This window comes from Terrapene carolina, unplaced genomic scaffold, assembly GCF_002925995.2.
Source record: "Terrapene carolina triunguis isolate 2854851 unplaced genomic scaffold, T_m_triunguis-2.0 Scaffold789, whole genome shotgun sequence".
Classification (NCBI taxonomy): domain Eukaryota; kingdom Metazoa; phylum Chordata; order Testudines; family Emydidae; genus Terrapene; species Terrapene triunguis.
The window spans coordinates 6,326,269-6,352,984 of NW_020665140.1; the positions used below are offsets into that span (position 1 = coordinate 6,326,269).

A 26,716-nucleotide genomic window follows, 5' to 3' on the forward strand; every position below is an offset into this window, starting at 1 on the left:
CGGCCGAACCTGCTGCGTCAGCAGGTAAATAAAACTGGCCCGGCCCACCAGGGTGCTTACCCTGGCGAGCCGCATGCCGAACGTTGCTGACCCCTGCCCTAGAGGATGGACTATTTTCAACCCAGCGCCTCCTTTTGTAGGAATTAAAAAGGACAGTAATTCTTCCCTGTCAATCCCTGAAACTGTACACTATAGAGATGCTGGGGGGAGTCAGACCCCAGACCCATTTCAAAGAAAACTGAGGTCAGGAAAGGGTGTGTGTAGGGCAGGAGGTGTGGGGCTCAGGCCAGATAAACCTTTAGAGACTTAGGCAAATGTTTAGTGAAAAGACTAAAATCCAAACCCAGCTTGAATTCTGGTGGGTTCTGTGTTCCAACCAAACATTTTGCACCCCTCTGTTTCTTATGACTAATTTTCACTCAGAACCATCTCTACTAACTGTCTGGGATTTTTTGGATGACTGAGTATTCCTGTAAAGTTCATGGAGACAACAAGAAGTAAATTTTAATGCTAATGTCCAAAGGCTAGTTTCTAATTGGATATGAAATATAGCTTACTGTTTCCAAATGCTTTGAAATCAGGTTTTTGTTCCACTGCTCGAAAGTCTAAAAAAAGAGAATAGGAGTTTTAATAGCACCTTTCATACTTCAGATACTGCAAAGCACTGTACAAAAGAATGAGTTACGTACCAGTAACGTGAACATCTGGACCAATGAGTAATCATTGCACAAATTTAGCAAAATGATTCATTATTATTGGTATCTTTTAGAAAATATTCAAAAATAGATATTATTATACAAAATATCCTAATTCAAGATGCCACATCAAAAAGAAAAACTGGTTCTATACTGAATAGGGAGAAACCTCAGCTGGTGTGTTATTTAGTGTTTGCTTTGGTATTATTTCTACTCTTCCCTCCCCTGCTCCCTTCTCTTACCTTGTTAATTTAGACCCCATAATTTTGTATGTATAGTTGGGATTATGTTTTCCAATGTCCATTACTTTGCATTTATCAACACTGAATTTCATCTCCCATTTGGTTGCCCAGTCACTCAGTTTTGTGAGATCCCTTTGGAACTCTTCACAGTCAGCTTTGGACTTAACTACCTTGAGTAATTTTGTGTCATCTGCAAATTTTGCCACCTCATTGTTTACCTCTTTGTCCGGATCATTTATGAATAAGTTAAACAGCACTGGTCCCAGTGCACATCCCTGGGGCACATCACTATTTACCTTTCTCCATTCCAAAAACTGACCATTTATTCCTACCCTTTATTTCCTATTTTTTAAACCAGCTACTGATCCATGAGAGGACCTTCCCTCTTAGCCCATGATTGCTTACTTTGTTTAAGAGCCTTTACTGGTTACCTTGTCAAAGGCTTTCTGAAAGTCCGCATACATTATATCTACTGGATCACCCTTGTCCACATGCTTGTTGACCCCCTAAAAGAATTCTAATAGATTGGTGAGGCATGATTTTCCTTTACAAATGCTATGTTGACTCTTCCCCCAACATTTATGTGTCTGATAATTCTGTTCTTTACTATAGTTTCAACCAATTTGCCTGGCACTGAAGTTAGGCGTACTGGCCTGAATGCACCAAGATCGCCTCCGGAACCTTTTAAAAAAATTGGTGTCACATTAGCTATCCACCAGTCATCTGGTACAAAAGCTGATTTAAGTGGTAGGTTACACCACACTTAATAGTTCTGCAATTTCATATTTGAGTTTCTTCAGAACTCTTGGGTGAACACCATCTGGTCCTGGTGACTTATTACTGTTTAATTTATTTATTGTTCCAAAACCTCCTCTATTGACACCTCAATCTGGGACAGTTCCTCAGATTTGTCACCTAAAAATCATGGCTCAGGTGTGGGAATCTTCCTTCCTCACATCCTTCGCAGTGAAGACGGGTGCAAAGAATTCATTTGGTTTCTCTGCAATGGTCTTGTCTTCCTTTAGTGCTCTTTTAGCACGTCCATTGTCCAGTGGCCCCACTGATTGTTTGGCAGCTGTTTCTGATGTACTCAAAAAACAATTTGCTGTTAGTTCTTGAGTCTTTGGGTAGTTGTTCTTTAAATTCTTTATTGGTCTGTCTAATTCTATTTTTACACTTTATTTGCCAGAGTTTATGCTCCTTTCTAGTTTCCTCAGTGGGATTTGACTTCCAATTTTTAAAGGACACCTTTTTGTCTCTAATTGCTTCTTTTACTAAGTTGTTTAGCCATGGTGGTACTTTTTTGGTCCTCTTACTTTGTTTTTTAATTTGGGGTATACATTTAATTTGAGCCTCTATTATGGTGTTTTTTAAAAGTTTCCATGGAGCTTGAAAGCATTTCACTATTGTGACTGTACCTTTTAATTTTTCTTTAACTAGCTTCCTCATTTTTGTGTAGTTCCCCTTTCTGAAGTTAAATGCTACTGTGCTGGGCTTTTTTGGTATTTTCCCTCCCGCAAGGATATTAAATTTAATTACTTTATGGTCACTATTACCAAGCGGTTCAACTATATTCACCTCTTGGACCAGATCCTGTGCTCCACTTAGGACTAAATCCAGAACTGCCTCTCCTCTTGTGGGGTCCAGGAGAAGCTGCTCCAAGAAGCAGTCATTAATGGTGTCTAGAAATTTTATCTCAATATCCCATCCCAAGGTGACATGTACCCAGTCAATATGGGGATAGCTGAAATCCCCCAATATTATTGAATTTTCTACTTTTATAGCCTCTCTATTCTTCTAGAGCATTTCATGATCACCATCCTGGTCAGGTAGTTGGTAGTATATTCCTACTGCTATACTCTTGTTATTCAAGCTTGGAATTTCTATCCATAGAGATTCTATGATCCAGTTTGATTCATTTAATTTTTTTTTTTTTTTTTACTATATTTGACTCCATGCTTTATTTCACATCGAGTGCCACTCCCCCATCAACATGATCTATTCTTGTCATTTCTATATATTTTGTACCCTGGTATTACCATATCCCATTGATTATCATCGTTCCACCAAGTTTCTCTGATGCATCAAAATCCTCATTTAATCCTCATTTATCAATATCCTCATTTAATACCAGGCACTCAATTCACCCACCTTAGTATTTAGATTTCTAGCATTTGTATACAGTATTTATAAAATTTGTCACTTTTAGTTGTCTGCCTTCATGTGATGTAATTGAATGGGACACTTTTTCATTTGACTTTTTCTCTTCAGTTTCTACCTGTACTCTATCAACTTCTATCCTCTCATCTTTACTAGAATATAGAGAATCCCTGTTAATAGAGTCTCCTCTATGGGATGTATCAGTCCTCTATACCTGTCGGCTTCCCCTCCAGCCCTCCACAATCTTCTCAATTTTACATGCCAGCAATCTGGTTCCGTTGTGATTTAGGAAGAGCCCATCCTTCCTGTATAGGTTCCTCCTTTCCCAAAAGGTTCCCCAGTTCCTAATAAACCTAAAACTTCCTCCCTACACCATTGTCTCACCCTGCAGCTCTCCCTGACTAGCTGGCCCTGCGCGTGGAACTGGAAGCATTTCAGAGAATGCTACCATGGAGGTCCTGGACTTCAATCTCTTACCTAACAGCCTACATTTGGCATCCAGGATCTCTCTCCTATCCTTCCCTACGTCATTGGTACCTATATGTACCACGAAGTTTTCCCGGTCATCACAAACCCAGCTATCTATATTTCTAATGATCGAATCTCCCATCACTATTAGCCATCTCTTCCTAATAACTGAGATTTCTTCCCCCAGAGAGGTATCCTCAGTGCAAGAGGATACCGTGACATCATCTGGAAGGAGGTTCCCAACTATGGAATCATTTCCCTCTGCTCCAGTTTGATGTTCTCCTTCCCCAAGACTTTCATCCTCCTCAACAGCACAGAGGCTTTCAGACTGGGGCGGGGGCGGAGGGGGGCACTATTCTACGCTGTCCTGGAAAGTCTCGTCTATGTCCCTTTCTGTCTCACTTAGCTCCTCCAGTTCAGCCACTCTGGTCTCCAGAGCCCATACTCGGTCTGTGAGGACCATGAGCTCCTTGCACCGAATAGACACATATGCCACCTGCCCACAGACAGGTAATCATACATTCAATGCAATAAACTGGATAGACCCTACTCTACTGCTGGACTTCTGCCTGCATTCTTTTATATTCCTGCAGCTTTTTTGGGTGGGGGAGTGTTTGTTGGCCTAAACTGAGAGAATGTTAAACTGAGAGGGCGAGTAGTCCTGCCCCCTAGTTAACAGTTAATGGATCCTAAAGGGCTTAGGGATCAAAGCCTCCTTAAGACGCTCTCAGCCTTGCCTAGCAGGCCACTAGGCTCAGCACACCGCCCCCCAACAAACCACACTGCATACTTCAGTCAAGCAGCAAGCACACATAGGGTGACCAGACGTCCTGATATTTCGGTGTCTGTCCTGCGTCCTGACCAATCTTTGGTCGGGACGCAATTTGTCCCGATATCCGCCGGCAGCACTGGGTTTTTTTTTTGCTCAGCCGGCAGGACTCGGCTTTTTTTTCTCTGCCTAAGCACACAACAAACAGACATCAAACTCTGCCAACTAAGAACAAATGAGATTCAAAACCAAAGTCCGCTATTAGATAAAGATAGGCGAGACCTCAAGGATGAAGTTTAGGCCTGGTCTATGCTGAGGATTTCAGCCATCAGTGCCAAACCATGGATGTAGTTGAACTAGTGCAAACCCCTAGTATTGACAGCCACAAGCAGCTGTGATCTGCACGGGTGCACCTTCCCCTTGCATAGTGCAAATCATGGCGTATAACCCACTCTCTATGCTAGGGGCTGCCCTGATGCAGCTGTATCAGTGGCTAGTCACTGATATATGGAATCAGGGCATATTCCCTAAGGAAGACAAGACCTGATTAAATCTATGGCTAAGAAAAGGTGAAAATCTATAAAACAGCCTCATGTAACAAACACTTAGCACTGTGTGCAGAATTATAGCTGCTAGTTAGAAATAATGAATACACATCTGATCAGCATGAGACCTGAAGTCATACCCCATTCTCCCAGATGCAATTTCTGCATATTCCTATATAAGACTCATTTAAATTAAAGCAGTGCAAAGCCCTGTGTGGACACTCTTGAATCAGTTTTAAAATGGCTTATGTCAATTTTAATATCATTCAAAAATGGGCTTTGCACCAGTTTAACTACAAGAATCAGAAACAATGCCTTTGGTTAAACCGGTGCAAATTAGTTTGTAGAGCGGGTCTTAGCTCCTTTCCATGACTCAAAGGAAATTAAAATGTTCTGTTGGCTTCCTGGTGAAAAGTTTCAAAGGACTGTATAAGAGTCCATTAATTCTGAATGGATAAACACAAAAATAAGAGGACATATAATGGGCCAGATCCTGGCTCCCTTTGCAGCGACTGGCCAATGGATTGGCTACGTCAGGCATGGGGGAATCTCCAGATCACGTAGCACCAATGTTTCCTCCTTTGCTAACTCTGCTTCCAAGCCCCCAGTGAAGGGGGTGTGTGGCCATGGAAAAGGAGGTGTCGCTGGGGCGTGACTGTGTCCAGTCGATCTCTGACTGCCAAAACACCTTGGCAGTCATGGGCAGCTGGCACAACTTAGAAGAGCCTTGCTGTTCTGAATGGTGTATCGGGGCCAGCTTAATGCCCAGTAGCCACAGGACCGGAGAGGATGTAAAGCTTTCTAAGCTGTACTGGAGATAGAAGGGCTGGACCCAAGAATTTGGCCCCAATATCTCTAACTTCCTAAATAACAACAAGAAAATATACTGCAGTTTTGGAAAGACGTTATACTTACTGTTCCTTCATTCAAATGCCAATTCTGTCCCCAAATCATTTTCACTTCAGGTACATAGAAGTTGTTTTCTTGTATTTTGAAACCAGCACTGGAGTTCACCTGCATCGATACGTACAGTGTTAAAAGGAAATGGCCAGCAGATCCTATGAGCTAGGCACACAATCTATAAAACAGAACTATATTGCAAATGTACCATAGCACTTTTGTACACAAAGCAGTGGACAAGGGCAGAAGTGCAAAAACAATACAATAACTATAAAACCCTACAGCTAAGAATCGTAGTCTGCTCTGTGCATTAATTGAGAATTCCATGGGCCTCATTTTCTTTTACCCCAAAGCTCCTTTGCACAGCGCTGACAGGGAGCACATATTGCATTTATACTCACTTAAGGCCCTTCTTTACTAAGAGAAGGGGCCTTAGTGTAAATGAGAATCAGGCCCTTTGTATTATGCCATATCTTAGAATGACATAATGAACTTGCAGTGTAGATTTCCCAAGGGAGAAAATTCCACCAAACGGGGATGAGAGGGACAAAGAAAGGCCTTTTACTTAGAAGTGGCAAATATGGAGAGACGGGGGAGGAATCAGAAGAAAAACAGATTCTAGTCAGGTCAGTAAATAAAAATCAAGCAGTGCTAATTCAAACAAACCCAGGGCTTCCAGCAAAGGTATTAGCTTAGGGTCCCCATGATTTAAGGCCCAAGATTCAGTGTGTAAGTTTACCCGAGTTCCCTTCAACTTCCCATCTGCCTCCAAATCCTATGCCAACGGTGGGGCAAATCCAGTGGGGGTGCTCAGAAAGTCATGTGTCCAGAACTGGTGCACGGGCCCGTTGAGAGAGAGTTAAGAAAGTGGTGGATGAAGTGGTGAATGAAACAGGAAGAGGGGGTGGAATCTGTGAGGCTGCACATCCAGGACAGTAATAAAAGGGGAGAGAACCCCTAGCTCTCCAGAGGATTCAAGTTATTATGACCTCAGAGCAGCTCATCAGTGTGAAAAAACTTCTGCAGCATTAGAGTGTAACCAGCAAACATCACACTCACATTTCAACCTGCCCCTGGGGTGGGGCCCACAAAACATGGGGCAGTCCCCTAATGGAAGAATAAGAGGGAAATAGAGTTCAGACTCACTTATTGCAGACCCCTATGCAGGTTATTCTTGTGTAGTGGACCAATGGGGCCTGGTAATGGGGCAAATCAATATTACAGTTCCAGTCTCTTAGCATGGATAGGGCAAAGTGTATACTGCTCTGTAATCAGCACTTGTACCTCAGGTATGAATAGGGTGACCAGATGTCCCAATTTTATAGGGACAGTCCCGATATTTGGGGCTTTGTCTTATATAAGTGCCTATTGCCCCCCCCACTCCCTGTCCTGATTTTGCACACTTGCTATCTGGTCACCCTAGGTATGAAAGCCATGCATTCATAAATTCAAGAAATAAATTCATGAAAAAATATTCGAATCGTATGTGTATTTTCTAACCCACCAGAGCCAAATGCTTTTCTACCTGGTAAAGAATCTGCAGCATTTTCAGAGTCCTATTCAAGTGTGGTTCACAGGTAACTTCTTCAGAGTTTCTGACTTGCATGATGAAAAGAGATAGATTGATTCTGGAAACCCTTTGATACATGCTCACTAGGTCCTTGAAAAAGGATATTTCTAGATTTGACCACAGGGATTCTGTAAAGAAAACAACTGTTGACATCTCTACCTTAGACAACATACAAATAGTCCTTAGTAAGATCTGTCCTTTGGACAAACAGCAGTTCGTTTTGTTTTCAAATGAACTGAATAAAGCACTTGGTTTTAAACTAAACTAGTAAATCTCAAATTCATATAATGCTTTTATCTGTAGACTGCTCCAGACAAGTTATCCCTTTGCATGTATTTCTACATAAGCAGCTTGTCAAAACCCTTTTCCATTGTAGAAAATATCTGGGGTGAAATCCTGGCCCAACTGAAGTCAATGGGAGTATTTCCCCATCCCGCCCCAGAAAGTGCTGAAGAACTCAGATGATCCAGTTGTACTGCTATCAGGCCTTACCAAGAACTTTCAGGTCTTTTTGTTGGAGACTCAGGATGGCTTCTGCTAGCCGATCAAGAAGACAGTAAGACATGTTATCCTGTCCCCGTGAAAGGACAGGAATGATCAGGTAGATCCTGAGAGCTTCAGGTGAGCTGGGAGAGGAAGACAGCGATGACAGCAATTTCTCAACTGCAGAGATCATCTGGGGGATAGAGGGAGCAAGGGGACAAAAGAAATAAAAAAATGCAGCGGAGCTTTGCCATAATAATTTATTACTTATAGCAGCAAGAGCAATTCAGAATTCCCAATTTCACGTCCCATCTTCTTTCATACGCTGAACTGGGACTCAGGAGATCTGGGCTCAATTCATGTCTCTGCCACAGGTTTCCTGTGTGACTTTAGGCAAATCACTTAATCTGTCAGTGCCTCAGATTCCCCATCTCTAAAATTAGGATAATAATAATTCTTCCACCCTTGTCCCATATCCCTGCCAATTTAGAGACAGTAAGCTTTTTGAGAGAAGCACCATCTCGCATTCTGTGTTTGTACAGTGCCGAGCACAATGCACACCTTCTGCACCACCATTTTGCAGATTGATCAATTTCACTTCTAGTCAGTTTCCCTTTCTGTTTCTGTTGCTCTAGCAGGGAGAGTTTGAATTAGGAAAACAAGCTTAAAACAAAAAAACACAACAAAACCACCATGAAAACATTATGTCAACCTCAGTCATTATATGGCCTTCATCGCCATAATATCTTGGCGACTCCTAATTTAATACAAAGAAATAACACAAACAAAACTCTCTTTGCTCCACTGGAAGCAGCTCTGAGAGGTAGTAGATTTGTTTTTTTCCTGTTTATGGTAGGGTCTATAAAGCACTTGAAAAACCCAGAACTACATTTTGTCAGCATCCCTTTGTAGAAAAAAAATGCGATGATCCAAAGCTACTGGGTATCAGTGTAACAAGTATCATTTCTACGCCACTTCTTACCTCCTGGTAGACTTTTGGTTTCTTGTTCATCTTCTCATAAAAAAGAAGCACTGCTGACATATCTACGCCTGAGATTTCTTTGGAGGTTCTGAAATGTTTGTCTCTACTGGAAGGGAAGAAAAATCAGGGATGTGAAAGATCTGCTCTTCTGCTGTGTATTACTGGCTAAACTTTGAAGCATTTTAACAATCCCTGGGTGTGAAGGGAATGTACATTCTGAGAAATGCTAAACCCTAATTCCAATTAGTATAATTATATTCTGCCTACCAAGAAATTCTCACTGCAGCATCAGTTGAATGATATTCCATACTCCCTGTTCTAAACTCTCACATAGTGTGGCTGTGTGTTGTTAATCAGCTGCTTGCCATATTCCACCTTAGAAGTGGTTGCATTTCAGTGCTGGGTAAAGTAACATTTGTGAAATGATTTGGAATCCTTCTGGGTATAAGATGCTATATAAATGTAAGTTCATTAACAGTAAATGTTAATATGTGACAAACCTGTCTGATCTTCATTTTGGGTAAAGTGCTTTTCTCATATCCATGTGATAAACCTCCGCTCAGATCCTCTGCTCTCTCTACATTAGTGGGCGATGGAAGCATGCAAGGAGAGCAGAGTTCTGGAGACAAGACAATTTTTCAAACGTGGATGCCTAAATCTTGGCCCCCACGTCCATATTCAGGCAACAAAGTGATTAGATTTTGCAAGAGTGCTGAGCACCCCTAGTTCCCACTGACCTCAATGGGACCTGGGTTTGCTCAGCACCTTTGAAAATCAGGCCACTTATTTAAGTGCCTAAATGTGAATTTAGAAGCTTAATTTTAGGCACTCATTTTTTAAAATCTTGGTCAAGATCTATTATGTGGATCAGAGGAGAATTTTAGCCTTTCCTTGAAAAATATTCTATAGACTTGTATTTTACAAATCCAGATAATCCTATCAATCTCTACATTCATTGTAATGTAGCTAATTTCTGACCAATTTATACACAGCTGATGTACTATTTTGTTTTCAAATTAGTGCACTCTACCTTTTGTCCAAGAAACTTCCATTGACACAAGCCTCAGATGAAAAGATCAGCCAAATAGTCCTGTTAATTTAAAACAACAACGAAAACAACCCAGAATTAATCATTCCAACAAAAGCAGCAGCAACAGCTATTCAGTCTGAACAAACAGCAAAGATGTGTACAAATTGGTTTGTGATTTAAAGATGCCAGTTGTTCTACATGCCACTGTCCTTACCACTTACCTTAGATTAAAAATACTTGGAAAATCACTGAGATCCAAATTAGCCATGTGGGGACAGATTTTTCAAAAGAGCCAGTTTTTGAAGTACTCAGCATGCATAATTGGGGCCAGATTTCCCAAAAGAAAGTCAGCTCCCTTTCAGGCACCTCAAAAAGGCGAGATTTTCAGAAGTGTTCAGCATCCCAATGTACCAAGTTATTAAGAAAATCTGCCCACTTGTTTCTGTGCCTAAAAGAGCTGAGCACCTCTGAAAACTGGGCACCAATTGTGCATGCTGAGTCCTTCTGAAAACTCCAGCCATGCTGCTCAATGGACTTTGCATCAGGCTCTTTTGTTTTAAGGCCACCCCTTTTGAGGGTTGAGTCTCCCCTTGGATGTGCGCTCTTAACTCCCAGTAACACTAGTGGCAAGTATATATTTGCTATAAGAGGAGGATACACTCCTAAAGCTGGCCAGTGTGTCTCAACTGCTGTACTTGTGAAATGTCCACTTCCATCTTTTTGCAAGAAAATGGTGACCAAGGGCCAAACACTAGAGCCCTTACTTCATTAATGTGAGTTTCGCCTGAGCAAAGACGCAGTAAGTGTGCTGGACTGAGTCTCAAAACAGCAAACAAGCAAATATCCAATTCTGAGTCTCTGCCATAGTCCTTTTAATTACACTCCTTACAAGATTTTTTGAAAGGGAAGACCTGTACCAAGAAAATACAGTGTTTTGAAGGTTTAGCATTTACAGTATTAATGGAAAAACCCACCAGGGATCTGACTTACTTCTTTATATTCTCCCACTGTTTAGGATCTGAATTAGAAATCCATTTATCCACCTCCTTGTCTTCCGCTATGGCAATTCCATTCAAAGTAACATATGGATTCTGTATAAAAGGGGCAAGAATGTTAATGAGGTTAGAAGCTCAGTAGATGAGACTCTGGTTAGCTAGGATCAGAACCTTCTGTTGGCCAAACTGAGTGAACAAATGGGCTTTCAATCAGTAGACAATACCACAAGCATAAAATACAGAAATGATGTCATGAGAGAGAGACAGCGAGAGAGATATTTGCTTTTCTGACACAATTTGGTCTCAGTGAAGGGATGGAGGGAGGTGGGGAGAGTGCTGTGATTTTGGAAGAAAAACCTATTATGGTCTAGATGGCAAATCCAAATTCATATGTGGCTCAACAGCAGCAAAGCAGAAGCCTTGGTCATGAACTACATAGTTAAAAACATATCAGATACTTTGCATACCTTTTTCTTCAAGCAAAGCACAATGCTTTGGTTTCCTCCCGCAATAATTTTAATCACCTTTTCGGAGGTACTGTTTCCTGTGAAGGGATAAAGAAGAAAAGGATGAGCCAAAGAACAACCCCTTATCTTTAGAAAGTTCAGTGCAAGGACAAGGCTTATAAAAACAAACCTTAAAAACTAATCAAAAGCTCCCAGCCCCAGAAATGATTCTATATAACATTTATTTATCGTGGTGAAAGAGTAAATGTATCTCTGATGGGCTCAGCAAGCAGCGTGGGGACACTGGAAGAGGGTGGCTGGCCAATCTAAAAGCAGCATGCAAGTTCCTGCATCTTCTGGTTGGCAGGAAGAAGCCAGCTGTGGAGAAGCCCCAGCTCAGGGGAGCTGGGTTTGTCTCTAGTTCATGGAAGGCCTTAGTTCCAGATCTGCAACACAGAGGCAGAGCTCCTTCCACGGAAGAGTGGGATTCTAGTGGTTATCAAGCCTGAAGAGACCCAAGGAAAGTCACATTCTCCTCAATACAAAACCCAGAGGAATCCCATTTCTGAGAAGGGTAAAGGCTGGCCACTGCAGGTTAACCTGAGTCACCTTAAGGTTATAATAAGCCCATAAAGAGGGAGTGTGTTTCCTTAGTTGCTTACTGTACAGTTTTTGTGGTGCTATCTAGCTAGTGTTCCTCATTATTTTCCGTATTTTCCTTTGTTACTTGTACTTTGTTGTTAGAAAAGTGTGATATAACGGTTTCCAACTGTAACTTTGTAATATGGTTTTTTTTTTAATAAGGGAATATAAAAAAGGAATAAGAAGCTAATTTTGATCTGCCCTCAATATCACTGCATGTTTACCCAATATACGAGAGAGATCTGGATATATCCCAGATGCCCCAAACAGCTACAAACCTAGGAGCATAGAGGGCAACAGTGAAAAACTATTGCTATAATCCTCTTAAGAACTGCCTAGTTATGGCCAGGGTGTGCTGTTGAGAAGACATCTGTCCTATTCATTAAAATGGAGTTTGGGACCGGAGTCGATGGCTCTTCACTAGCTTGGTTTCCACATCTCTAGCATTACTAGACTCAGTCAATGCCCCATGGACAAGACTAATTGAAAAGGTTTAAATCTGAGTTTCAGAATAAGGTGTGAAGTAATTTAAAATGACTTAATTGTAAAAAAATCCAGCGAATGAGAATGTGCAGCACATCTAGCTGAACAGCAGTACGTACAATGATGTAAGTAGCTATTAAGCAACCCTTTAAGGCATGACGTTCTTTCTACAATTGCATTGGATCAGAGAAGAGGCAACTGAGACAATTAAATAGATTGAACAGCACAGCAGTAAGAGTAGCCTTCAGTACATTGCCTGAAGAGGAGAAAGGTACAGAGATACCAGAATCCACAGTTGACCCTTAACATCTATGCCATGGCTGCTCAGTAACACCCCCTGCTGGCTCGCTGTGGTGTAGCCAGCACTCCCTGCCTCAGGTTCCTTCCCAAAGGTTCTCTCCTTGGCTTTCCAGGTACCTGGCTGTGATGGAGATGTGGCTTAACCTTCTGGCCAAGTGACAAGCAAACGTTACTTGTTCCAAGGTAGTAAAAGTCCAAACTAAAAACTCCCAAACAAGCAAAAGGGCTTCTGCCCTTCAGGGCTTCCCTTCAGCAATGCCCTCCTGGCCCCATTCCCAGCCCCTTTCTGGGCTAACTTTTGAGAATATAGCTGCCTCTGGGATAGAGCACGCGGCCCCTAGGCTTGCTCCCCTGGAGTACCATTTCCATCCAAACCTCAGTTCAGGGCCTTCCTCAGGAGCCAACTCCCTGTGGTTCCAACTCAGACTGATCTCACACAGCGCTTTCAAAAGGCCCAGGTGTTCACTAATCTATCACTTGACCTCTCCTTAGTCCTGCCCCCTCAGGGTGGGAAGCAGCTAATTAATCATGGTGGCACAGGTGTAGTTGGCCCCCATCTCCCCTTAGAGGGGACAGTTACCCGGTGACAGCTTATTTAGAGGTCAGGCTGAGAGGTAAAGAAGATACCAGGGTAACTGTTGCTTCGGGCTAAGCAACCCTGCCGGAATGTTTTCCCCCAGAGTTCTCTAGTACGTTAGTCATCAGGGAAACCACTCATTTATTCAGGCTAGGGAGAAAGATGGCAAGTTTTGCCTTTGGAAGTGAGTGTGATTCTCATGAGTTTGCCCAATTTGAAGGAGAAAATAGCAGTTAGTGACTTTATCCTGGCAGGAGGTTCCCCACACAAATATCTACTTAGTTCTTCTCAAGTGTTTGTAAGATCAATCATCTCAATTGCTTTCAGGCTGTCCAATGTTTAGGGACAAATCTCCTTGTTCCCAGCCCTCTCTCTCCCACGCTCTTGTCACTCCCCTTGTTAAACAAAATGCGTTTTTCATTTAAAAAAAAAAAAACCTAACTCCTCCCTAGTTTGGACCTAAAATAACAAAGTACAGCTCATAAAGATCTACTGTGCAAATTACCCTGGTTGAGTTTTCCACCATTCACCCACTCTGAAGGTAATTCGACAGGCAGTGGTATCAACCGATTAGATGTGTCACCATTGCCCAGCTGCCCTTCTGCTCCACAACCAAATGAATAGACTTTTCCCAAGGAGGGGACATAGACGAGCGTGTGCCATCTGTTCAGAGAAAGAAAATGGACAATCTAAGAGCGCCATTGAGCTACTTAGGATAATACATACAGGCACATTTTCAGAGCAGTACATGGGGCTGCTTCCCATTAAAGTTACTGAGAACCATGCTACAGAAGCCCTCCAGTCAAATTTGTAGGGTGCTCCTTACAATAAACATGCAGAACTGAAAGAACAATCTGTGCATCTTTAGTTAAATGAACACGGTTCCACTGCTTCTAGATAGCTCTTTATTTTCTAATTTTGAACCAGTGAGAATTACAAACAGTAAAGTGTTCTGCGTTGATATTTTTCCATTTGGCAAGCATACATATTTCCTGTGGTTTTAGGTCTGAGTCAACAGGAGATTTTCTGTTGATTTCAGTGGACATTGTATCAGGCTGTTAATGACTGAATATAATTTCATAGTTTCCATCATTCACAGTTAGATTGTAACTGCTCAGTAACACCCATTTTCCCATGTTGTACAGGGATTGACTGGAAATTTTGGTAGATTTCGTCCCTGTTAGGTAATTTGATGGTCCTTTTCTGTTTGACACATGTATGTATTCTTCATCACCTGGTGAGAGCAGCCAGGGATTATGGGTACAGTATGATTTTTAAATCTGCTCACGCCATTGGAGCGGGACTTTGTTCTCATGAAGCTCAATGCAGGGCAGGGTCTGTGTGTGGAAAAGTTAATAAATAGACTATTGACCAGACACACGTTTTATCAGCTGTGAGCCATTAAAATAAGGGGATCTGAAAAAAGTGACTTAGAGATTTCTTTTCCTAACATCCTCCAGTGCTTCCCAAAATCTCCGCAAAGTTATCTCCTTGTCATTATAAAGCTTCAAGGACATTGCCGTTTCCTACCTTCCGCATGCTATCTGAGACACCCTTGCTCCAAACAGCTCAGCCACAATACGAGGTGTCCGTTCATTCTGGGTGGAGTTGTGACCAAGTTGCCCATAATCTCCAGCTCCAAAGGTACACACCAGCCCATCCTTGGAGAGGAACAAATAGACATGAGGGTCATGTAATCTCAAAATAGCACACACTTAAAAGATGGTAATGCCAACTATGGACCAGATCTCATGAATGCTTACACAACTTCACTCACATGGATAGTCCTGTTGATTATCCAGATAAGACATTAGAGAGACAAGGTGGGTGAGGCAATAGCTTCTGTTGGACCAATTTCTGCTGGCAAAAGAGATAAGCTTCTGAGAAGTTGGTCCAACAGAAGATGTTACCTCACCCACCTTGCCTCTCTAATATCCTGGGCTACAACTACACTACATACAAGTAAGAACATGCTATAGACCATAGATCAGGGAATGGGTGATGCAAATACAAATTGAATAATGCTAATATAAAGCCTGATCCTGCATTACCTATACATGTGAGTAACTTTACTCCTGAGAGTAGTCCTATTGCTTAAGGGCTTTACTCGTGTGAGTAAACTTAGTAAATAAGTTGTTGTTGTTGTTCTCAGTAAGTGAGGACACTATAAAAAAACATCAAAAAGTAATAATGTTTGATCATTGACAGTTGAACTGCGTGTTGTTAACATTGCCTTGAGACATCCAGTCCCCATGTACTTGGGTTCAAAGTTTCAGCTTCTGCCAGACACTACTGGAATGTCCCTTTGGTTCTTTGATAACCCATGGCTGAATGAGAACAACTCCTCATTTAATGTTCTGCAGGAATTTAAGTAGACTATGGTCCTATAAAACTCAGTTAGCAACTGCCAGGGGCCAGCTTCACATTCCCATAAATGTAAATATTGCCCTTGCAGGGAATCAACACTCTACTAGTTAGTGTATCATCTCTGTTGGGCTAAACTTCTCTTGTGCTCTGTGAAGTGAATGAATTCAAATTCAACCAAACCTGTGAGAGAACGGCAGTGTGCTCTCCACCACACGAGATATACACAGTCTTCTTATGTTCTAGGGCTCTAATGTATGAAGGGTAATATTTGTCTGAAAAGAAAAACAATGTAGATTGATGACATTGGTAAATCTAAAGCAAATAAAGGTCTAGAAAAATACTTATAACCATCCTTGGAATTACTTCTTAAAAAAAAAGCAGCCTTTTCCCCTATATACAGAACTTGCTTACAAGGCTTATTCACGTTCTGTTACAATGCAGAATGCTTCATAATACCCTGGCAAGTTTGTTTATTTGGTTGTTTTACATATTTATGTAGTTAGAACTAAGAATAAAACTTGGGCCAATATTCAAATCTGAGGGCCTTAAATTAGGCTCTTAAATCCATATTTATGCACCTAGATAAACAGCCTGATTTTCAAAGGTGCCGAGCACCTGTAGTGCCCATTGACTTTTGTGGGTGTTCAGTACCTCTGAAAATCAGGCTATATATATATATATATATATATATATATGATTTTATGACCCTAACTTTAAAAATCCACCAACATTTCCAAATCTGGACATCTAATTTTCTCTCTCATAAATTTTATAAATACAAGGTGAGAGAAAATTGAAGGAGGGAGGCTGCAAACTACAGGCAGAGCATAATGCGATCAGGGAGAGAACTCGTAGGCCTGAGCATTTTATGAGCCCATGTTATCTGGGTGGGAGTGTAAAATGATTGATTAGTCCTCTGGAAATAAAACCCCAAACTCTCTTGTTCCAGCTGGCTTTTCCATGGGCAGTAGCAGATCAGGGCAAACTAGCAAGTGGAACACCAATTTATCTGCGTTTGCTGTTCCCAGAGACACTGTCAGGCATCATTGCTCTGATGGTGGTTGGCATCCTTAATAGTTTCTGTGTCTGTGTCAAGCTCCTCTGTTAGGAAAATATCCTCCCCGCCTTACTTTTCACGCTGCTCTGTGTCTTTCCTTACTTTGTGTGTCTCCAAGTCCCAGCTGTCCAAAATCATTCTTCCCCCATGAGTAAACGGCTCCTGAGAGCGACAGGGCAAGGCTGTGAGTTCCTCCTGCAGCAATCTGAGCCAGTGGGATGCCTCTGAGCTCCCGCACCAGTTGTGGTTTGTCGGTAAAGGCAATCTGGTTCCCCACTCCAAGCTGACCATGTGAGTTCTGTCCCCAGGTAAAAAGCTCACCTCCTTAACATAAGAAAGAGAAAAAACCCATCACAGTTTCAAACATACAGATTTCCACCTAATGGGCCCTCTTACTTCCACACCAGGGACCCGAAGATTGAGCCAAACTTCTTTATATATGAATCGAGACCCCCAGTTAAGACTCAGTAATGGCAGAGATCCCGGATGCCTCAGCACTGGCTTTCAGGGGCCCACAGTGAGGTTAGCCTTGGGAGCAGCTGGAGGAGGTGGTCCCAAACCAGCCTTCTCTACCTTTGCTCCATAATGTTTTATCAGTGCATGATTATGTTACATCATCACATTATCAAATGATGTCATCACATGCGGATAAAGGGTCAGGCTGTAAAAAAGCAGCGTTGACACAATGGGGACATTAAATCAATTCAGGACTCGCTGGACCTGGTTCTGACTTGTGAAAATCAGGAGTGTGCCCTAAAGTTATGATGGGTCGTAACCCTCTCTGCCAATCCGCAATTCATAGACCTTTCATCCATAGACCTCAAAGCACTTTATCACCTCCATTTTACATATGTGGAAAGAGAGAGAGTAAAGTTAAGTAACTTGTCCAAGGGCACACAGCGACTCACTGGCAGAGTCAGGAATAAACCAAGGACCTCCTGACTCCCAGCCCTAGGCTTAGTCTACTAGATGTAGCTGCCCTCTGCTATCTACTAAGGATCCAATCCTGTAATCCCTGCTCTGGAATAGCCTCATCAAAGACATAATGAGTAGCCTTCTGAAACAATTGTAATGGAAAAGTGGCACTTCTATACCTTCGATATTTTAAAAAGTGAAAAACCCTAATTAATAATTTTGACATTTATAGAAATAAATAAATGATTCACACAATTTTAATATGAAGAATTAATTATGACTCAGAGTAGGAGGTTTTTTTTTTTTTTTTTTTTTCAGGAACAAGTGACAGGAAGAAATCTGATAGGAAGTGGGTATGACAATAGCCCCATTCTCTTTCATCTAATGTTAAATTAACATACACTGTCATTTGGAGAAAACCAAACGAGCATGCACATTCAGAGAAGAGCACAATTTGAGATATACAGATTAACAAATTCATGTAAATATAGTGAGAATTATATCTATCCTAGGTATTTACATGGCCCCATTACCATAGTATTAGAGCACATCCCAGTATAATGTATTTATCCTCAACACTCCTTTGAGGAGGGCAGTCCTATTGCTCCTAAGTTACAGATGGGGAAACGGAGACACAGAGAGAGACTCAGAGTTTTGCTCAAGTTTGTATAGGAAGTTTCTGGCAGAATAGGGAATTGAACCTAGTTTTCTTGAGTTGCAGGCTACTGCCCTAACCACTGGATCACGCTTCCTCTCTGACCCTTGTGAAAACAGTTTCCTATCCAGTATTTACCCTTTCATAATAATACATTAACTAATTGTGATGCTTAAAATTTTAGCTCTTGAGGAGAGGGTTGCAATACTCCAATTTAATACTTTAGAGAAAATCTAAGCAAGGAGAATACCTTTAGACAGTGCCATGGAATGATGGTCCCCACATGCGATTTGGACAATGTATTTGTCTCTTAATTCTTTCAGCAGTCTGGAAAAAAAAAACACATGAAGTGCTGTGAATCCAACATAAATGATTCTAATCTTAATCCAATAAGAGCCTGCCTGAGAATCTATTTTTATCCTGTTCTACCACTTTCAGCATGCTTAAATGTTGTATAGTCTTGATTCTAACCTTACTCACACTGCTTCTGCCCAGGTGTAGTTCCATTGGCTTCAGTTGAGCTGATCCTGATTTAGACCAATGTAAATTAGAGTAGGATCAGGCCTTATAGTTACATATTTTTTAAACTCTGACTGGGGCAAGGTTACAGAATACAACATCACACAGGTGGATGGCAGTGTACTTATATGCTTCCTGTAGGTTAGTGGATGAGTCAATCAATACAGTTCAGTCAGATGCTACATGGTCACTTTGGGTCCAGTTCTCCCACCCTCACCACACTGAGCAGTACCTCTACTCCACAAGTAGTCCCATTGAGACCAGTGGGGCTCATGGAATAAGGTTCTTCTTGATGCTTAGGGAATCTGGTACTCAGATAGTCCATTTAGTCCAGTACGATTAACAATCCTCAATTGTCTATTTCTTGCTGAGTTAAAAAAACAAAGTAGGCTCCAAACCGGACTCTGCTCCATCCCCCTCCTTTATAACAGAGCACCTCTCGGTCCATTGCTGTAGGATGCACTTTTCTGTCATCCTTAGGAGAAATAGGCAGGCACTCATATGCTACGTGTAAGTACTGCTGTCCTCAAACATGCTCAATGCACTTCAATGTAATCACAGGAATCAGCTTGGGGTTGTGCATCCCTTCCAGTGACGCTCAAGCCCCGTTCCAGCGTGGTTGGTCTTTCAGGGCATTGACCATGCTTTCTGTATAAACAAAGCTACCCCCTAACTTACATTTTAGACCCATGTTTTCTTTGGTTGAAAAACAAACAAACTCTTTCTTCCCTAGGCAAAGGGGAAACATATCCCCACAATACCCTACTAATTCAGTCTCTGCCACTGTGCACCATTGGCTTACTACACCTCTACCTCAATATAACGCTGTCCTCGGGAGCCAAAAAATCTTACCGTGTTATAGGTGAAACCACGTTATATTGAACTTGCTTTGATCCACTGGAGCGCACAGCCCAGCCCCCCCGGAGCACTGCTTTACCGCGTTATTTCCGAATTTGTGTTATATCGGGTGGCATTATATCGGGGTAGAGGTGTACTACCATTCCCTACTTCCCTTCCCAGTGGCTGGGGCAACAGTGATGGATGGGTTCCTTCTCTTGCCCTGTTATTATTTCAGGACCTCCCTCATCTATCCTCCTCTGAAGACCATTCCATCCTTCTTATCTCTCCCTGCACTCTCTAGCTGGCTGTCAGTTACACCAGGCCCCACATTTCCTGCTAAACTGTCCCCTCTCCTCTCAATCCCTTACCCTGATTTTGGGCTGCTTAAGCCCAGATCTTTCTCTGCTTATGTTCATTATTGGACCCCCAGCTCTGGACCAACTTCCCCCCCATTTTTGGTCACTCTCTGAACTTGGTATTCACCAAGTACTGGTCTCGTTCTCTAACCATCATCACCATCCACTGAGACATTTCCCACCTCATCTCCGACTTATTAGCTGGGGCTGAAATGCTGTGCTCAGAAAGCTTTCCATCCGAGGAGAGAATGAGCATATGAGCTGCTCCACAGTCCAAGGAATGCACCCTCGTGTCCTTTCCTGAATTCACGCATTCTGCAGAGTAAATCAAGACAGAAACCCACCATCATTTTGAGACATTGAACATATTAAAAGCTACCCAGCAACTTCACGCTATATTAACGATCACAGAATGAGTTTCTGCTCCTCAGCACAAAGCTTTGCACATATGCATGTACTGGTACAGTATGTGGCCACTCTCAGGCACACAATTCTCTCCTAGGTGGCATGCAGAGCACCCAGATGACCTGGATGTAGTAGCGTGGGCCATAGGTTTCAGTAATGGTCGAACCTTACTCCTCCCCCCTCCATGTGGTGGTGTGGTCTAGTGCATCCGTACAGTTTGTACACCCACCGTCCATGCCTCCACAACTTCCCCAGCCTTCCCACAACACCCCATAGAGAAAGAAACACTGCAGAGCTCAGTTCTGTGGTTTATGGAACCCACGGCAGGACCACTTTTGCTTCCAGTCTCCCAAGTGCAGTGGAATGTGGCATGGCTAATAATAAACTATGACCTGATTTTCAGAGGTGCTGAACACCCAAATCTCCTTCAGCAAGAGCTGCGAGTGCTCAGTTCTTCTGAAAGTCAGCCCAGCAGATTATTACAAATGAAGGCGAGTTTTAAACCACTCTAATTTGCTTGCCACTGTTTTTTCTGGCTGTTTGTCTTTATTGCACATCCCTCAGTCTAGACAATGGAAAACAAACTAGTCCGTTTCACTGTTGTATATAGCCCAGCTGTCTGTCTGGATCTCATGCCTGCTGGGGTTCACCATCCCGCAGGAAAATGGCTACATCCGTAAATAGAAACCAGTATTAGTGCAACAACAAAAGAAATCATCAAAGCATTTCTAGTCAGCTTAGATTTTGTAACTCCTCTTCTTCTTTAATAGTATCAAAAAGGGAGGCAAAAATTAGCCACCGTCCCTTTAAGTTAGATTTCTCTAGCCTATAGGTCCCCTTCTCACAGACTCTATTCCATTACCAAAATAGGAGTGTCCCCACTAAATCCCTTAAACTTCATTCTTATTAGACTTGGACTCCTGCACACAGGAGTCTGTGTTTGTTTGTTTCTTTGTTTCCTTCCAAAGAAACCCACTCAAAAGGGTGAAAAGGGGAAGATGATTATGCCGGGACCCTAATAAAGTCAATAGTTTTTATCTAAAATTGGGCTTTAGCGCAGAAGCTTTAACATTCACAGTATATAACAGAATCTCAGATACCTGTACGTGTGCATCAGATCTCGATACCATTTTACTAATCTGTGCCTTCATTTGCCTTATCATGTAGACGTTACTGCTCCATAAGTTATGATCCTCTCATTCAAATTTATCTTAAACTAAATCAACATGAAGCCAGTAATCAGGGCTTACATTTACATGCCCAAGGCACTCAGATCACTGAGAAGTCAAGGAGAGTCAACTATCTGTAATAACAACAAAATTCCTATTTTCCTGGGAGAAAGGGTTATTCCTCCAACAATCAGGAGGCATCTGCAGTGCAGAAGTGACCTCCTGCACTTCACCCATTATTGCCTGATAGCCTGACAGACCCCTGAGTAACACTCTGCTCAGCCTCTGGAATGGAAACCGAAACTGGTACTTGGTATGACAGAGAAAGGAAACTGCTCTAGTGAGGGGAGAAGAGATAAGCCAGAATTAAGAGTGGCAGCAGGGATCTGGGAATTGGACTTCTGAACAGCAAGAGTAGGCAAATCACAAACCACTTGGAGTTTCCTGTGAAAAATCAACCTAAGTCCTAAATTACCTTGGTCTCCTGTGATAAGTTTAATTTAAAGAGGAAGACTATAACCATATTAATGCCCTGTAAAAATAATGTATTACGGAATCACAGCAGGGGCACCTTCAATTTCTATCACACATTTAACTCTAAAGGGGTTAGATTTGGGCACATGACCACAAAAAAGAAAATGTTCATATATTGGTCCAGATTCTAAGCCGCTGGGAAGCTATGAAATCTCTGGAGCTATGTCAGTTTACACCAGATCAGAACCTGGTCCTTGGGTTTGAAAAACAAAGACTCACCGGGTTTTCTGTGTTCACCCTCTTTGTCAAACATGAGAACGCTCCCGTTTTTCTCCACGACAGCTAGGGAGCTTTCTTGGCAGTTTATCTGGCAGATTTCTTGCGGGTGCTTCTTGAAGAAGTTGGGGTGGCAGTTTGGTTTTGGGAACAACAGCAACGGTGAGGATGCTACTCCCGCTGGTTGAGGAGGTGGTGACAATAAACTCATTTGGCAGCTGGTTTGTTGCCTGCCTGTCTGGCAGTCCCTTGGCATTTTGTTAGATAGGCTCTTATTCTCCAGCTGTATTCAGCACGCCAGAGAAAGCCAGCCACGACACACTGTATTGTGGAAACAGCTCCAAGACAGCAAAAACAGCTGATAAACACAAAGTTGGACCCACGTTGGAAAGGATACGTCTGTCTCTCAGCTTTTGCTTGTGGCAGTAATCGGAGAGAGAAAAGGGTTTTTACTCTTTGAAGATTTGCAAAAACAGAACCAGGCAGCCTAGGGATTTTTTTTAGCTCATAAAAGTTCCTCGTATGACTGAAGCTCTTGTCCGATGCCACCGTGAGGGTGAATGTTGGTGAAGAGAAGGGGAGAGGCTACAGGTTTAAATCTCCACGAACTGCTCCGCCCCTCCGCCGTCTGTAAAAGGGAGAGAGACAGGAGGTGTGTCCTTTGCAGGAAATCGAAAGTATGCGGCTTTCCCCAGCCCTCTCCTTAGCGCGGGGAGGAGGGGAAGTGCCACACACAGAGGCAGCAAAGGGCATGGATGTAAAGGCATCCGTCAATGAAAAGAGTAAAACGTAGAGCTACTTCCATTGTTGTGCAATAAAAACTTGAGCCAGAGTTTCTTTAGCTGGGTGACTGAGCGGATACAATTCATTATCTCCAGCAGAGACAACCCATCTATTATGGCAACGACTCAGTGACCTGTAGTGTGTCAGAAAATGCAGCCCTTTCGGACCACCCCGTGGTAAATTTGGACATTACATCGGTAGGATTTATCGCTCCCCCTTCCTTTCAGTAAAAGCAACCAGAAGAAAAGCATCATTTCTATGTGTCTGGTGCAATTTCTGGGCATTTCTCTCATGTCTCACCAACAGCACCCCCTGGAGCAGGGATGAGAAGTCGAACATTCTTATTTTTTTCCATCTTTCAGAAGTTTTAACAGATCCATCCAGCCATATTCAAATACAATGACAAAGAAAACACAGCAGGAGTATGGATTTAACAATAGCAGAGTATGAAATATTCATAAATACTCCTGGCCTAAGTGTTATAAGAAAAATAATTCCCTAACCACCCTACCCACCGCCGCAAAAAGGAGAAGCTTCAGAAGCCCAATCTACCTGGAAACAGTTTGTAACGCTCCCATGAAAGACCAAGTGTCTTGATAGTTGGTTCATGTCAGGGCTGTAGCAACAAAGAACGTGGCCCCCTCCGAACATATGTCCTGGCGGGGCCCCTTACAATGTAGAAACTGGAATGCGGTATTTATTTTGCCACTTTTAGGGGCCCCCTTCCTTGCAGGGCCCCCTCCGGTCGGAGGGTACGGAGCGCGCTCGCTACGTGTGTCTGGTTCGTGTGTCTCCATAGCTTGTCAGTTTTTCCAAGAGGACGTGTTGGTTAGCTGTCAGCCAATCAGAGAATGTTGGGGGAATACCAGATTTCCATTTTTGTAAACTGACTCTTTTGGCCTCTCTAGAGTCCTGCAGCAATCCTGTTTCCTGCCATCAGGGGAACAGGTAGATTTTCTAGAATGTCCCAAACACAGAGGCTTGAAGTAGGGTAAACCCCTACCCCAGTCACCTTAGATGGAGCACCACACACTTTCCTCCAACATGTGGATATACTTTGACATTCAAGGAATGTATGAGACAGGTTTGCACAGGTGATGTCACATCTCCAGCAGTTACTATGCAGGATGAGTACAGCTTTATGCAGTTGCCCCAGAGTCCAATAATAGCTAATTACAATTTTGTTCTGAAAGAAATGCAAAAAAAGAGAACTGGATGCTCTCATATATTGTGCCAGATATGATCCCACCTGTCAGAGGAAATGGAGATGTTTAGCTCCTCCCATATTTCTTTTACAGTACATCCCATAAAGTTGTTGTAGAGGAGACAGTATTTGTATTTTCTTTTAACAAGTTTGTAATGGAGGTTTCAATCATCTAAAGAAATTTAGGGTCTCTAAGCAGATGTGTGTTTAACTTCCATCTTGAGGATCTTGTAGCACTATAACCAATATCTATATGAACAGAAATTGGAGCATGATCAGAGATGATAATATTACTGACTTACACCTCTACAAGCTAGTACCTTAGATATCATAAAAAAAAATCTAATCTGGAATAGGAGGTATGAACCATAGAGAAATGTGTAGTTATCCTTTGTAGGATGCTTCAGTCTCCAAACATCCATTAGTCCACTATCTTTCAGCAGGGATAATGGATAGTTTGCAAAGGTCTGAGATTTTTGCTTAGAATACGGAGATTTGTCTACAATATCATCCATGACACCATTCCAATCTCCTCCTGGTACCACTGGGACATCAGTTCTGTTGGAAATAATGTCAGTTTTTTCTGCGATAAAGGGTGCATTCTCACCAATAGGATTACATACACTCCCCAAAATTAATCTCTTAGCATTGAAAATGCCTTCAATTATGATGTATCTGCCCTCTGGAGCCACTCATGACAGAATACGTTGAAAAATTAGGTTCTTGTGGATTAATATCACTACTTCCCTTCATCTGGAGTTGAAAAAGGAGTGATATTCATCTTCCCACTCAGTTTTTAAATTCTGTCTGCATCTTCATTCCTTAAATGGGTCTCCTGAAGGAAAACTATGAGACATCCATTTGATTTTAAGTGCCTCAAAGTTTTGCTTCTCTTGGAGAGTTCATTAAGCCACTGTGCATTCCAGGAACAAAACTTTAAATAGAACTCATGAAAAATCAGTGATTGTTCAGCTGCTGATTGATGCCCAATAGACTGACAGCCTCCAAGTGCCTCTCCATAAAACAAACACACAACACCCCATACAATCCTCCATCCCTGTAACATCCCAGATTTCCAATATGGGCATGTCCAGATTCTAGGCAGTGTATGCCTGCACCGATCCTCCCTTCCCCCATACACAATACAAATTAAGAATCCGCCAGAAATATACCTATATTTACCAAAATACCTACATGTGCCGAGATCATGCTGTTAGCAAGACATAGTTTTGAATCCCGTAGTGTTTGCCAAGAATCCAATGGGATATTGAAGTATTTCGTTATGAAGATATCAGTCTATTTGAGGTTGTATTTAATATCTGACCCCGTGAGAGCGCATTTGATTCCATTAAATACTGCTGTCTTCTTGGTTAAATTTGCAGAGAAGTCTGGATACAAAGAAAATTTAAAATCCTTATAAAAAAAATCCTTTTTGCCTAGCAGCAGACATCAGCTTAACTTTGTCATTAACTCTTAGCAATTTAAAGACGATGGGTCTGGAGTTATTATTGTTCTCTCTCCTTCTGGCCCCTACCACTTGATGGGCACTTCCAATCTCTAGGGGAGGCAAAATGGGACCCAATCCCATTACCTCAGAGAGTGTGTTCTGGAGAAAGCTAATCATGTTTTTCCTCCCAGCCCTCCAGAGATGCCCAGTAACCACAAATTATTCCTGCATGATCGGTTTTCAAGATCTTCTTGTTTCTCCTCAGGACTGGTTAGTCTTTGCCTTAAGGAAACATTCTCTGTTTTAACTTTCTTCAGTTCTATGGCAGTTTTTCATAGTTCATTTTCTAAATAGGTGAAACGAGCTTTCACTTCTTCTGGATCTTTAGAGAGCTCATGTATATCTTGAGATAAAAGATCAAATATGGTAGTTCGAAAGTCCCTCAGAGCTGCCGAGTTGTGTGAGAGCGACTGCTTCGTTTCCTCTGCCTTCTTTCTTTGGAGACTCAGGCTTGGCTCATGTGGTGTTTCTATTTGTCCCAGCAGGATCCATAAAATCACAACAAAAAGGGTCCCCCTTGTTTAGTTAATACATTTTGGACAGAAAGTTATTGTCTAGATACCTGGGAGCCCTTAATTGACGAGGATTAGTGTGTGGGGATTTAGGAGACCTGGAATCAGGCAGCCATCTTCTCTACAGGTCAAGTGAACCCCCCAAGATGAACATTCTGATGGATGAAAACTTCCAGTCTTACTTCACTGACACACCTGTTCTCTGCCCCTGAGCCAACTTCTGAAGGATGGCAGAGACTTGAGTTAGAAAATACAGCCCCTGGGCCAGAGCAGAACACACAAACGGATGCTGTTTTTGAGTTGTTTCTCTAACACTGTTCAGAACCCAGACCAGGCCAGAGAATGTGTGTGTGTGTGTGTGTGTGTGTGTGTGTGTGTGTGTGTGTGTGT

General features: G+C 42.2%; 1 protein-coding gene across 1 annotated transcript in view; it reads right to left on the reverse strand.

Moving 5' to 3' along the window:
• Positions 1 to 26,716, reverse strand: part of LOC112109424 (probable E3 ubiquitin-protein ligase HERC6) — a 90,345-nt gene that overhangs the window by 23,418 nt on the left and 40,211 nt on the right. Inside the window, exons 24-33 of the mRNA XM_029913675.1 lie at positions 16,814 to 17,035; positions 15,835 to 15,926; positions 14,818 to 14,948; positions 13,793 to 13,950; positions 11,307 to 11,383; positions 10,835 to 10,935; positions 8,815 to 8,920; positions 7,842 to 8,025; positions 7,305 to 7,477; positions 558 to 605 (exon numbers count right to left, since the gene is read on the reverse strand). Of these exons, the coding sequence (XP_029769535.1) occupies positions 558 to 605; positions 7,305 to 7,477; positions 7,842 to 8,025; positions 8,815 to 8,920; positions 10,835 to 10,935; positions 11,307 to 11,383; positions 13,793 to 13,950; positions 14,818 to 14,948; positions 15,835 to 15,926; positions 16,814 to 17,035 (1,292 nt within the window). The remainder of the gene's footprint in view (positions 1 to 557; positions 606 to 7,304; positions 7,478 to 7,841; positions 8,026 to 8,814; positions 8,921 to 10,834; positions 10,936 to 11,306; positions 11,384 to 13,792; positions 13,951 to 14,817; positions 14,949 to 15,834; positions 15,927 to 16,813; positions 17,036 to 26,716) is intronic.